This window comes from Sapajus apella, unplaced genomic scaffold (assembly GCF_009761245.1).
Source record: "Sapajus apella isolate SASKATOON/1434 unplaced genomic scaffold, GSC_monkey_1.0 scaffold4, whole genome shotgun sequence".
Classification (NCBI taxonomy): Eukaryota; Metazoa; Chordata; class Mammalia; order Primates; family Cebidae; genus Sapajus; species Sapajus apella.
This window is the reverse complement of record NW_022436944.1, coordinates 56,119,346-56,133,491: the sequence shown is the minus strand read 5'-3', so window position 1 is coordinate 56,133,491 and position 14,146 is coordinate 56,119,346. Positions and strand designations below refer to the sequence as shown.

At 45.2% G+C, this 14,146-nt stretch overlaps 1 protein-coding gene across 3 annotated transcripts in view; it reads left to right on the top strand.

The window, feature by feature from the left end:
* TRANK1 (tetratricopeptide repeat and ankyrin repeat containing 1) overlaps positions 1–14,146 on the top strand; it is a 123,145-nt gene that overhangs the window by 106,979 nt on the left and 2,020 nt on the right. For all 3 annotated transcript variants that reach the window (XM_032269764.1, XM_032269772.1, XM_032269778.1), the window contains 5 exons: positions 4,244–4,347; positions 4,456–4,588; positions 7,698–7,843; positions 8,694–11,737; positions 12,852–12,950. In XM_032269764.1, the coding sequence (XP_032125655.1) occupies positions 4,244–4,347; positions 4,456–4,588; positions 7,698–7,843; positions 8,694–11,737; positions 12,852–12,950 (3,526 nt within the window). The remainder of the gene's footprint in view (positions 1–4,243; positions 4,348–4,455; positions 4,589–7,697; positions 7,844–8,693; positions 11,738–12,851; positions 12,951–14,146) is intronic.

Here is a 14,146-nt window from a genome sequence, read left to right as displayed (position 1 = left end):
TGCCCCACCCAGGAATCCTTCTATATATTTTCTTTTTTTTTTTTTGAGATGGAGTTTTGCTCTTGTTGCCCAGGCTGGAATGCAATGGCACTATCTTGGCTCACCACAACCTCCCCCTTCTAGGTTTAAGTGATTCTCCTGCTTCAGCCTCCCAAGTAGCTGGGATTACAGGCATGTGCCACCATGCCCAGCTAATTTTGTATTTTTAGTAGAGCTGGGGTTTCTCCATGTTGGTCAGGCTGGTCTCAAACTCTCGACCTCAGGTGATCGGCCCTCCTCGGCCTCCCAAAGTGCTGGGATTCCAGGTGTGAGCTACTGGGCCTGGCCCCTTCTATATATTTCCTTTCTCTCCTGTACTATATGCCTAAAAGCTTTGCTGTCATCATACTGCATTTTAAAGCAGTAACAGATTAATCTGTCATTTGTTTTTTTCAAATTGATCGAGCAGATTTCATGGCCAGCCTGAGTTTGGTGAATATAGGTTAAGCTTTATTATTAGGGTGCACTGACCAATTTCCAGATACAAGCCATATTAGTGGTCCTGAGCAGTCTTATTCCAGGAAGTGTTTTCTCTGCAGTAGACCTCTGGAAACTTTGAAACCAGATTAAAGAGCTGCATTGCTTTTCCCAAAGTCAGCGTTCCTGTATGTCACAGGGTCTCCGGTGAGGCACCATGGCTGGGATGTGTGTCTCCCTTCAAATGGTGGTGATGATTTCACCTGCAAGTTTTAAACACCCTACTAAAAGAGTGTTTTGTTTTAATCCAGTAACAAGAAATCAGGTCTTAGGGTTGGTTCTGCAGTTCAACAAAGTCAGCATGGGCCCAGTCTCATTCCATCTCTTCCCTGTGTCATCTGCAGCTTATCTGACATGTTCCCCTTCATTGGCTATCTAAGGGCTACAGCAGCAGCTCCAAGGACTCCATTCCCTCAGCAGCATTCCAAGCAGGAATGAAGTGCAGGTGCTTTATTCTCATCTCTCTCTCTCTCTCTCTCTGTCTCTCTGTCTCTCTGTCTTTTGTCATGAAGTCCTCAGTGGACTTCCTCCTATATCTCATTGGTCAGTACTAGGTCACATATGCCTTCGTAGCTGCAAGGGAGTCTGGGAGAGCCATCCCATCCAGCAGTTTTAACCCTTTGTGGAAGGCAAGTTCTGCCAAAAGGCAAGAAAGAGAGGAGGAACCGCTGTGGGTAACTAACCAACAACATTTGACACCACAGGCATGACCATACAAGATGCACATTGCCCTAAGATTTCTCTACCCCAGGCACGTGGAGTGCCCCATGCATGCAGCTGATGCTGCTGTTTTCTGAAAGAACAACTGGAGCTGGGCTTTAGAAAGATCACTTTCTTTCTTTCTATATCTTGGTGTTCATGTTAGGAGGCTCCAGCTCCTTGAATGTTACAGGAAAAGTATCTGCAGTTTCTCTTGCCACTTTGGAACAAATGTTTTAAAGCAATGTTTTCTGTGGAGAGCTTGTCCTGCTGCCTTAATGATCCTTCTTCTCATTGGAATTTCATGAAGTTGGGCCTGAGTAAAGGTACTGGGAAGTGATGAGGACAATGAAATCACAAGTTCAGGACTTAATGGAAGCCACAGTGTGAGGTATCTGTGATCTGGCATGACTGGAGAAGGAATTCGTAATGTTCACTCCCCCCTCACCCCACCCCAGATGGAGTCTCGCCCTGTTGCACAGGCTGGAGTGCAGTGGCACAATCTCAGCTCACTGCAGCCTCTATCTCTCGGGTTCAAGCAGTTCTGTCTCAGCCTCCCGAGTGGCTGAGATTACAGGTGCCCACTGCCACACCCAGCTAATTTTTGTATTTTTACTAGACACGGGGTTTCACCATCTTGGCCAGGCTGGTCTTGAACTCCTGACCTCATGATCCATCTGCTTTGGCCTCCCAAAGTGCTGGGATTACAGGCGTGAACCATTGTACCTGGCTTCTGGTGTTTTCTCAGCTCCAGTTCTTCGAAGTATTTTGTCTCTCGTGCCAGGGAAATTGCTTTAAGTCTGTAGCATATAACTTACATTTGGGGTTTATCAGATACCTCTTGCTGCACAACAATCCTGAGACATAGTAGCTTAACACAAGTCATTTATGTGGCTCACAGTTCTATGGATTAGCAGTGTTGAGTTCAGCTGAGTGGCTCTGGTCTCAGCTGAGCACCTCACGTGTCTGCAGTCAGCTGGGCAGGTCTGGGCGTTGGCTGGCTCTTGGCTTGGGGAAAAGGGGTTATGGGGGTTCTTGAATCACATTTTCTTTCCTAGCAGGCTAGTCTGGGTTTGTTCACATGATGCCTGAGCAGGGTTCGAAGAAAGTGAACAGAAACACACAAGGCTCCCTGAGGCCTGGCCTTGGAACTGGCCCAGTGCCACTTCCGCTGAATTCCGTTGCCAAAGCAAGTCTCAGCCGAGACCGGCTGGGAGGGCAGATAGGCAGTACTCTTGATGGGAGTGACACTTGTAAAGGGGTGTGGACAGATACAGGGAGAAGTGAAGAACTGCGGCCACCCGGGCAACGTATTATATGGAGTGAAAAAAACAGAACTTACACTATTATAGCTTTGGTTCTGTCTGGAAAGTATTTTCATAAGTATGTACTGTTTAGCTGTAGAAGTTGACTGATCTCCACAATTTTATTCATTGCCTGTCCTTGTTAGAATTGGAAAGAAATACTGAACATTTGGCTGTTGTTATGAAACCAAGAAATTTTTTTTTTTTTGGTGGGTCAGGGGGTGGGTGGAAGGGAGGGAAGGGAGGGATAATATGGGCAACAGGTATGGGTAGGAAATTGGAAATCTATATAAAATCTTACCTTTTATTCCCTTCAGAATGCTGTTGGTGTTGCCCATATATGTTGCCCATGGATGTTTTAAAGCAATTCAAATATTCAAAAGGTATTTTTAAAGAGATAAAAATGATTTATTCCTTTAAAAATACCTTTTGAATATTTGAATCTAAAATCTTTTTAGGGCAGCCAGCACAGATGAGAATGTTATTAAAAGCCTTCTCCTCACCTGACTTTATTTTGACCCTGCTAAAGGACTTCAGGATTCAATAAATTTTATTGAGTTTATTGGTTTATTGAGGTTTTGGCTGCATGTCAATGAATGTTTCAGAGCCACCACAGAAGATTCATTCATTCAACAAATACCTGTTGAGTTATGGGCTAAGCGTTATGTTTAGGTCCCAGGAACCTGATGGTGAGCAAGATAGGCACATAGACAAGAGCACAGCTCCAGCTGCTGCAGGTGTCACAGATGAGAGACCAGTTGTCCCCAGAACGAACTGTCCTGGAAATAGAGATTTGGGAGCCTTCTTTGAGGAACAGAGACTTGAACCGAAACCTGTAGAATGAATGAAGTTAACAAGACAGGGAAAGGACAGATGAGCACTTAAGCGAGAAGGAACAGTGTGTGCAAAGGTCCTGCAATGGGAAGGGTGATGGCACAGGTCACGGGAACGAAAGGAGGCCCACACAAAGAGCATGAAGGAGAGAGTGGTCATCCTGTCCACTTTATCAGCAAGTGCCGCTTATGCCTCCCTTGCCCACACTGAGACCTAATGTCTACATGCTGGGCGGAATGTGAACTTCCTGCCCATGTATCCTGTGCTTTGAGACCTAGCATCAGTACCCCTGTTTTAGAAAAGCAGTTTTCGGCTGGTAACGATCAGGGTGAAGCCTGACTCTTCTGTGACATTTGTTTGCCTATCTTATAGTCAGAGGATTAGATTTGATAACACAGATCCGTATGCCCCAGGGATCTGGATGTGTTGTGATACCATCTCTGTCTCCATTTCTACCTCTAGTATGTATAGTCCAGCTGTTCTGCCAACACTGCAGAATAGCTGTTGTACTCACCAACTGGGCCAGAGCCCAGAAGAGCCACTGGGGGTAACTTTGGGCCAGTTGCTCCGTGGCCCAAGTAGCAACTGTATACAGTGAGAAGGATGAGACTTCTTGCTGTGGCTGTTGGAAGAGTAAATAAATAGCTTGTAAAAATAGGTATTCTGTACCTTTTCGATGGATACTTCCAACAGATACCATTGAGTGTGAGTACTGTTGGGTTTTATCTGCCAAGGCTACTTTCTTTAGAATACCCGCATCTTCCTTCTCAGATTGGGCTGGAGCAAGACTTCATGTTTTGTCAGTACAAACTTAAAATGCACGCTTTAACTCTTGTTCTGTCTGTTACCTCCATTATCTTGCTGGGAATAAAACATTTTGCCTGTTCCAGGTTGCAGCCAAGTGTTACCAGAAAGGAGGTGCATTTGAGAAGGAGAAGTTGGCTCTGGCCCATGACACTGCCCTGAGCATGAAATCCAAGAAAGTCAGCCCCAAGTAAGAGTCATGGGTTCATTTCTGGTTTGCTCCAATGAGAGCAGCAGGTTAAATATCGGTGTTGGGTCAACATTCTGTGGAAGTATTATTATTATTTCCTTTCCCTAGGGAAAAGCAGTTGCAATATTTGGAATTGGCTAAAACCTATTTGGAGTGCAATGAGCCAACGCTGTCCCTTAAGTGTCTGAGCAATGCCAAGGAGTTCCAGCTCTCTGCCCAGCTGTGTGAGAGGCTGGGAAAGGTATGGCTTCTAGTCCGTGGCTGCTCCAGGGAAAACTGGGTTTCACTTGAACAGATTGAGGGGTAGGCCCCTCAACTCTACTCATCGTAGGAAGAGGCTGCAGTCTTCTAAGGAGGTAGACGCTGGCTGTGCAACTCTACTGGAACCCTACTTTCTCTACTTGTGCAAACTTTTAGGAGGCTCTGAAGACTGTGTGCATACATGCGCGTGTGTGTGTTTGTGTGTTCATGTCTGTGTTAATATTCAAGACCTAATATTAACCACTGGGAAACCAAATGCTCAAGCCAAAGGGGCAGAAGGGTTTTGGAATACCCTTTTCTATCTCTGTGTTCCTAGTCTTCAGTCAGCTTGGCTGAGTGGCCTGGCATTTACATGGAAGTTTTTCCTGTAATCCTGGTAATCACGCTAGATCTGAACTGTCCGATTCAGCAGTCACGTGCGGCTGTGTAATTTACAATTAAATTATTTAAAACGTAATAATATTAAAAATTCACATCCTGTCTTCATAGCCACATCACAAGTGCTGTTGTTACAGAACGTTTCCGTCATTGCAGAAAGCTCTGTTGGACCGAGCTGCTAGTCTGGAACACAGCTACTCACAGAGTGGTCAGCAGGCCACAAACTATCATTTGTCTGTAGCAAGATTAACACAGAAGATGAAAGTAAGCAGTTAGAAATTGTTTGGCATTGCTTTGACATCCAAGTGGTGATAATTTTCTCATCAATTCATTTTTTAACATATCAACTGTGATCGATTGGAAATTTAAAATAATTTGGTCCCTTACCATAGGTAGTGGGAGAAACTGTGCTTAAGGAGCTGTGGGCCATTTCATTTCCCCCTACCAGTTGTTACTACCCTTAGGTAGGAAAGGGGGTTTCCTTGTCTGTATGTGAAATATGGTGACTCCTGGGATCCTCAGAGCACCCTGGGCATTGCGAGGGGTAGGAGTGGGACCTACTGGGAAGTTGGAAGTGTAGCCCCAAGTCAGTGCAAAGGAGAGGATAAGGCCCTTCTGATGATGCCTGCCCTGTTCCATGTTTATTATGGGATATGACTTCTTCGGATATGGAAGATGGGACTGGAACAGGGACACAGCGCTGCTCTCTGTGGGCAAGAAGCAGGCAAGGCATAGGAATCCCTGCATGGAAAGCTTTCACTCTTGTGGCACCTGCCTAAACATTTCTTCCCATGGGTAGAATGCATCTAGGGACTGGGAAAAGGGAGGTGATGTGGCCTGAGGATCCAGAAGAAGGCTGCTGCCAAGTTGGTTGATTTGAACCCTGCCAGTCAGTTTGGGTGAGATGACCACAAGAAGTGGTAAATGAGTAAGAGAAAGTGGCAGGGTCAGATCAGTAGGGCCTTGGTGACTGTGGCAAGGACTGGGCTTTGTTCAAGCATGATGGGGAGCCAGTGGAAGGCTTTGATGGGAAGAGAGACGTGAAGCTAATTATCTGGATGCTCTGTGAAGACGTCTACAGGGCAAGAGCCGAAGCAGAAAGGCTAGTTAGAGTCTAGCATCAGCTTAGGCTGAAATGATAGGGCCTGGACTACCATGGTGATGGTGCAGGTGGTGGGATGGGGGCAATGATCTGGGAAATGTTAAGGAAACTGAGCAGATGGGATTAGCAGATGAACTGGATGGGAACTGTGATAGGAAGAAGAGTCTAGTAAACTCTTCTGTTCATGGCAAGCCTGCCATTGGTGCGTATGGGGCCCACTCATTGCATTTTATTTCATTCATCCTCTTCTTCACAGCTAGTCTCCATTCTCATTCTTTCTCATTGGCTATATATATATACATATATATGTGTGTGTGTATATATGTATGTATATGCTCAAATGCATGCATTATTGAAGAGTGAATACTGATATCTTCTATACATACATACTTTAGACTTATCTTGGAGACCTCTTGCTCTGTGTTTTACCTTTTCCAACCTCTGCTATATAGTATTAGTTCTGGCCATGCTTCTGACAGCTGTGTGTTCCAGAGTGCGCATCCACTGCATTGACAAATTCATTTCCCTAGTGATTCACGTCCATTTTGCCACTGCCTCCTGGCTTTGCTTCCACACACAGCATCTTGGCACAGCATGTCTTCTTACAGTTCTGTGAGATACTTTCTCGAGATGTATTTCCAGAAGAGGCTTGCTGACCTAGAGTATACGCATGCTTCACTTCACTAAGTACGGCCCCTTTGCTTTCTGGAATGGCCATTACACTTTGTGCACACAGTCAGCAGGTTCTGATTTTCTAATTTTTCAAACCTGTCAGATGTATTTCAAGGTGGCTTTAACTTGTATTCTTCTGATTTTCAGTAAAGCTGAGCACTTTTATTTATCTGTTAGTCATTCAAGTTTATCCAGCAGTAAGCTGCCAGTTTATATCCTTTGCCTAGCTTTCTGTTCTGTCTCCAGGAAAGTCTTTTTCTTGTGGTTGCAAAAATTCTTTTTGTCTAGACAGACCCAGTCTAGTACAGTAGCTATTAGCCATGTGCAACTCTTTAACTTTAAAATAATTAAAGTTAAATTAAATTAAAAGTTCAGTTCGTTGGTTGCGTTGCCCGCATTTTAAAGGTTCAGTATTCAGATGTGACTAATGACTAGATTGGATAGCACAGAAACAATACATTTTCATCTTCACAGAAACTTCTACTGGACAGTACTGATCTAGATGTTATTATTTTTTTTTTTGATTTATTTCTTGTGTCTTTTGTTGAACAGTTTTGATGTAGTTAAATCCATCAGTTTTTCTCCTGAAATTTGTGTTTTGGATTTTGTTGATTATTTTTGGAAGTCATGTGAAGACCCCTTCCACTTGAGCATGACCTCAAGGTCACAAACAGATTCTTACACAATAATTTCCACACTTAGATCTTTGATCTACCTGGGGCTTGCGTTAGTGTATGGTGTGAGGTTGGGATTTAACTTTATTTTTCTCCCTTTAAATAATTGGCTTTCCTAATATTATCTATGTTATAGGGCTTTTAACTGGATTCTAACAAAAGCAGACATGTGACTATCCTCTTTATTATTTGTGGTGTTGGTTTAAGATTAGAAAGTTAATTGTGAATACGTTAAATAAAAGTAAAATTTTACTCCATCGTAGATAAGAGATGCTGCCTATTTCTATAAGCGATGCCAGTGCTACAAAGATGCTTTCAGATGCTTTGAGCAGATTCAGGAATTTGATCTAGCACTCAAAATGTACTGCCAAGAGGAGCTTTTTGAAGAAGCTGCTATTGCAGTGGAAAAGTAGGTGGTTTTATTCTCTCCCTTTCTCCCTCCCTCCCTCCCACTTCTCTCTGGGGGCAGCCTGCTCTGGGTGGTGCTATCCTGCTGCTTCTGACATGGCTTGACCACGTTGCTCTCCTTCCACTTAAGCGGTGGCCTCAGTGCTGGGTCAGCAGCTCCTTCAGAGCAGGATTTTGTGTTTTCCAGTCTCTTTATAGGCTTTGATGCAGTGTCACAAGGAGAGGGGGCTGAGGAGGATGGGGGTATGTTACGAGTGTGTATGTAACAACATATTCTGACTTCCATCAGCAGAATAAAGGGGAGTCCTTCAGAGCTTCATTAATCTCACAGGAATCCAACTAATGCACACCTACTAAAAGAGAAGAATCACAAGTTGGGTAATAAGGGGAAGACTGATATAGTGTAGTGTTGATGTGTGTACAGCCCTCACTTCATCCGTTTTCATTAATCACATATCAAACTGAACAGAGTTGTAGACCCAAATGATTATGATGCTTTTATGAGACCTGAAGAGATGTTTTTCAAGGAAAATTTTGACTATATATAACATTTGCCCTATAGATTGACTTTCAGATTTCACTCCCACTTGTTTGAATTATACCCTCACTATATTTCATTAATTAAGCACATCAATTCCTGATTGAAGCATAGTTTATTTACTATTATTATACTGATAGTAGTATAAAATAAGGCCTTTCTAAAAATACTTGAATGCTTGACAAGTTTAGGTTTTATTTTGTAATATCTGCATATGGGAGTTTTATTTAAGTTGCTCTGCACTGTATTTTGGAGGAAATCTTCTATTGATTGGGTGATGCCAACTTGACATTTGCATCCTTTGTCTTTGCAGGTATGAAGAAATGCTAAAGACCAGGACCCTTCCCATTTCCAAGCTCTCCTATTCTGCCAGTCAGTTTTACCTGGAAGCTGCAGCAAAGTATCTGAGTACAAATAAGATGAAGGAAATGATGGCTGTCCTCTCAAAGCTGGACATAGAAGACCAGCTGGTGTTCCTGAAGTCTCGGAAACGCTTAGCAGAAGCTGCAGACCTGCTGAACAGGGAAGGTAGGAGAGAAGAGGCTGCCCTGCTGATGAAGCAACATGGCTGCCTCCTGGAGGCTGCCAGGCTCACTGCCGACAAGGACTTCCAGGCCTCATGTCTGCTGGGGGCTGCCCGCCTCAACGTGGCCAGGGATTCCGACATAGAGCACACCAAGGACATTCTGAGACAAGCACTTGATCTCTGCTATCAAACCGGCCAGTTGTCTGGCATTGCCGAGGCCCACTTCCTGCAAGGGGTAATCCTGAGAGACTTTCAGAAGCTCAGAGATGCCTTCCTCAAGTTTGACACACTCAACCACTCAGCTGGAGTGGTGGAAGCACTCTACGAAGCAGCCAGCCAGTGTGAGGCCGAGTCTGAGAAGGTTCTGGCCCTGGCTCCAGGAGGCTTGGAAATCCTCCTCAATCTGGTCAGGGCCCTCAAAAGAGTGACCAACAATGCTGAGAAGGAAATGGTCAAATCTTGCTTTGAGTTTTTTGGGATTTCCCAGGTGGATGCCAAGTATTGCCAGATAGCCCAGAACGACCCAGGGCCCATATTAAGAATAATTTTTGACCTGGATTTGAACTTGAGAGAGAAGAAAACAAAAGATCATTTTTTGATAATGACTGAACAAGTGAAATTAGCCCTAAACAAACACCTTTTGGGCAGGCTGTGTCAGATCACACAGAGCCTACTTGGGAAGACCTACCGAGGAGTCTGCATGAGGTTTATTGTAGGCTTAAAATGTGAAGATGAAAACTGTGAACATTTTCACAGGCCTCTGCGGCGTTGTGAAGCCAAGTGTTTAGTTCAGTCGAAAATGAACTTGGTGGCAATCAGTGGGTTGCTTTTGGAAGCCAAAAGAGTATTCCCTAAAATCTTAGCAGAAGAACTTAAAGAAATTGATTATATTTTGTCTACAGATACGTATTGCAGATCCATTCTGGATGTCCTTTTCCCTAAACATTTCCATCAGAGAGTGTTGTCAGAAAACCCCATGGCATGCAAAGAAATCCTCCAACCAAATTACAAATCCTTTCGGTCCTACAGATTTGCTTTGAAAGAGTACATCCACTTTCTGTTTGAAAACGAAAGCGCACGCAGCCGCCGGGAATCCACAGACCTGTGGCTGAGTGCCATGCAAGCTTTCCTTGTCTCTTCCAGCTACCCGGAGGAGTTTGAAAAGCTGCTGCACCAGGAGGAGGACAACTACAACAGGGAACTCAAAGCTCTACAGTCTGAAAAAGACGAAAGGGGCAGGGGGAGAGGCAGCAGGATAAAAGGAGTAGAAGGGAAATCTGGCATGCTGGCACCCAACAAGGATGATGAAAATATGGACAAGACCTACCTGTGCTTCATCCGGCTGCTGGAGAATTGCATTGATCAATTCTACGTGCACAGGAACCCAGAAGACTACAAGTGGCTCTTTTTCCGTTTCATGAATGTCCTCATCAAGAGGTGCAAAGAACCGCTCATCCCCAGCATTGGAAACACAGTGGCCCTCCTGGAGTTCCAGTTCATCCACTGTGGGGTGGTGCTGGCCCGCCTCCGGAAGAATGTCATTCTGTGCCTCCCCAAGAGCTACATTGCCCTCGTACACTACTGGGAGTTCCTGTTTAGCAAGAAGGATAAGGAGCTTGGGGACGTGTTCTCCATCATTCAGGATTACAAACCGAAGGACGTGACAAGAGCCATTCAGGATTTCCGGTTCCACCTCTCCTACCTTGCCAAGGTGCTGTGTGGCTGTGAGAATGTGAACTTCAACGTCCTGCTTGATGCCTTCAGTGAAATAGACTATGTGGTCTCGGGCGAGGCTGAGCGGACGCTGGTGCTGTGCTTGGTGATGCTAGTGAATGCCGAGGAGGTCCTGCAGCCGTACTGCAAGCCTCTCCTGTACGGCCACTTCCAGGAGATCGAGTCAAGGCTGCAGCTCATGAGCAGGGCCTGCCCTGGCCAGGTTCCTGAGAGGCTCCTGAAGGTGGTGAGGCGGGTGTTGGTGGCAGTCAATGTGAAGTCTGTGGCTGAGGCGCTGCAGGACCTGCTCTTTGAGCGGGATGAAGAGTACCTGATGGACTGTGAGTGGCGGTGGGACCCTGTGCACACCAAAGGGTCCATGGTCCGCGGCCTCTATTATGAAGAGGTCAGACTAAACCGCCTGCTCTGTTTGGACCCCGTGGACTACTTTGCTGAACCGGAGTGTGAATTTGGCCAGGATGAGATGGATGAACTGGCATTAGAAGACCGAGACCACGTCCTGGCCACCATCCTTTCCCAAAAGCAACGTAAGGCCTCCATCCAACGGAAGTTGAGGAGGGCATGCCTGGTGGTATCTCTGTGTATCAGTTGGAGGAGAAGAGTGGGGACCCAGATGGAGCGTGTCAGGGAGGAGGCCAGGGAGCCCGGGGCTGGGAACTTCAAAAAGGCGGATGTGGATAGGACCCAGTGTGACCTGTGTGGAGTGAAGTTTACCCGTGGCCCAGAGAACTATTTCAGCTCCAGCAAAGCATTTGAGGGGGCAGCTTCGGAAGTGGCTGTCCTTTCCGGGGCTGAGCTGGAAGGGGAGGAGTGTCAGGAGAGGAACAGCGAGTCGTACGAGCAGCACATCCGTCTAGAACACCATCAGAGGCAGCAAGTGGCCTACCAGAAATACTCAGAATTTTTCCAGGAGAAGGTGGACCCTGCCATCGATGAAGGCAAGCTGGTGGTGCAGGACATTGAGCAAAGTGTATGGATCCACAGTCACGTGGGCTCCAAGGAACACAGCCACATGCTACAGAGGAAGGTCCAGGAGCACATCAAGAGGGTTTCGGATATGGTGGAGGACCTCTACAGGCGGAAGGCCTGGACTGGCGGTAAGGGCATGCAGAGATGGGGACCCAGGTGGGGTTAGACCTGGGCTCTGAGGACATTTCTCGGGGTTAAGTCCCTTGTAGTAGCTTCTGACTTGGGGATGGTGGGATCTTGGCCTTAGAAGAAATACAAATGAGGAATGTATGTTCTAAGGTTATAGCAAGCCTCATTGTTTGGATCACCCCTCCCCCAGTTAAAAGTTTGTGATTATCCTTGACTTGGGATAGTTACCCCAGGCACTCCAGATTAGAAAACAGTTTGCTAATTCTGTGAAAAACATATAGAGAGAATGTTTAGAGTGTTGAGAAGGCTCGTTAAGGTTCTCCTGACCCATGCATCCCCTGAGTAAGATCTGGAAGTGTGTAGCTGTTCTCTTTCTTTTAGGAGGGTCCTTAAGTTATATCCAATGTGAGTCTTTAATAGAATTCTTATATTATTCTAGAATCACATTTTCCCTGGCTTTTTTTGTGTGTGCAAGACAGAGTCTCACTGTATTGCCCAGGCTGATGTGTGGTGGTGTGATCTCGGCTCACTGCAAACTCCACTTCCTGGGTTCAAGCAATTCTCCTGCCTCAGCCTCTCGAGTAGCTGGGATTACAGGCATCCACCACCATACACGGCTAATTTTTGTATTTTTAGTAGACATGGGGTTTTACCATGTTGGCCAGGCTGGTCTCGAACTCCTGACCTCAGGTGATCTTCCCACCTCAGCCTCCCAAGGTGCTGGGATTACAGTTCCCTGGCTTTCTTACTGGCTACTTCTTAGCAACAATAAGTTTATACATAACGTAGTGAAATTGCATATTTAAAAACATTCCATATTTCAGATACTCTTTCCAATTTAGGGTTTAATGACATTTTGGACACAAGTGTCTTAGGTTTGCAGTTGTGTGGCAGTCTGTAGAGACATACAGTAATGGCGTCAGGCTAGCCAGTAGTTTATGCTTGTGGCAGCAGAAGGCAGCTCTGGAAGGTCCCTTGCCCCGTAAAGAGGGCTTTTGTCAGGGAAAGCACAGAGACCAGCTCTTGGGATATGTGGGCTTTGGCTCTAGTAATTGGCGTTCTAGTCCCTTCAATGGCATCTTTACTCAGAGCCCTGTTCTTTGGTTTCTGTAGCGGAGGAGGCAATGACTCAGCTGGCCAACATTCTGATCCTGTCAGTCAGGGCTGCACGAGACTGGCTGATGAAAACGGAGGTCCGCTTAAAGGAGGAAGGTAAGGAGTCCTTGATTCTGGGGACAGGTAACACTTTGGGTCCTGTGGTTCTTATTACCAGTGGCTCCCAGGGGGAATCTGAAGTGGAGCAGCCCAGTGATGTCAATAATGGACTCTGACTGTCTAGTAGCATCACTTCCAGTGACTCAAATTACTAGCAACCTAATATCGGAGTTTTCCTATCTGACTATGAGGGCCATTATTCTGGGCACGGGTTAGTTGCCATAAACCTCTTGCTGTTCATGAGTTATTACTGATGAAGCTCAGTCACTGCACATACTCAATACAGTGACTTCCAAGGATGGATGAAGTATCGGGAAGCTATTCCTTGAGAAATGTTTTCCTGTGTCAATCAGTCATTTAAGCTGATGGACAATTATGGAGTTTCTAGTATATATTAGTGCTGTTCTGGGCCTGGGGATATATTTCTGAATAAAACAGACAATCACTGGGGAAACTTGCATGCTGCTTCCTACAGAGGGTTAAAAGCTTGTGTAGAATGAATTGCTTTCTCTCCTGGCAGTCAGAATGATCTTGCCAAGTTATATGTGGTCCAGAACATCTTTCCTTTTGCCCATTCCAGCCACCGGACCATATTCCTTTTTGCTCTGAGTATTTCATCAATCTCAGATGCCCCTGGAAAGTCCAGACCCCAGAGGTGGGGAAAGCTTGAAGGGACTTGGCACAAATGTCTGGGCGATAAAAAATCTTTAGCATTTAGTCCCTTCTGGGGTCTAGGATTTTGTGATTATTTCAAAAGGAAGATAATTGGTATACCAATTCAAGTGTATGGTTGAGTTTATGTTTTGCTTGATTTCTTTATTATTTAAAAGGCCTCTAAAATAGGGCCAGAGGAACCAGCCTATAAAAGAACTTAATTCTGGAGAAGGGTGTTTACTTCGATTCTTCTTGGGAAGCAACATCAGTATTCAGAGGAAATCTCTCTTTCTCTGGCACCCTGGTAGAAAGCTTTATTTCATTAATTTAAACCAACAATTACAGAGACACTAGGTTTTACTAGGATGCTGTATTTCACAGTGGAGTGGGAAAAAAAATCACCATTCTGTACTTTCTTTCTCTTTCTCTCTTTCTTCCTCTTTCTTTCTCTCTTTCTTTCTTCCTTCCTTCCTTCCTTCCTTCCTTCCCTCCTTTCTTTCTTTCTTTCTTTCTTTCTTTCTTTCTTTCTTTCTTTCTTT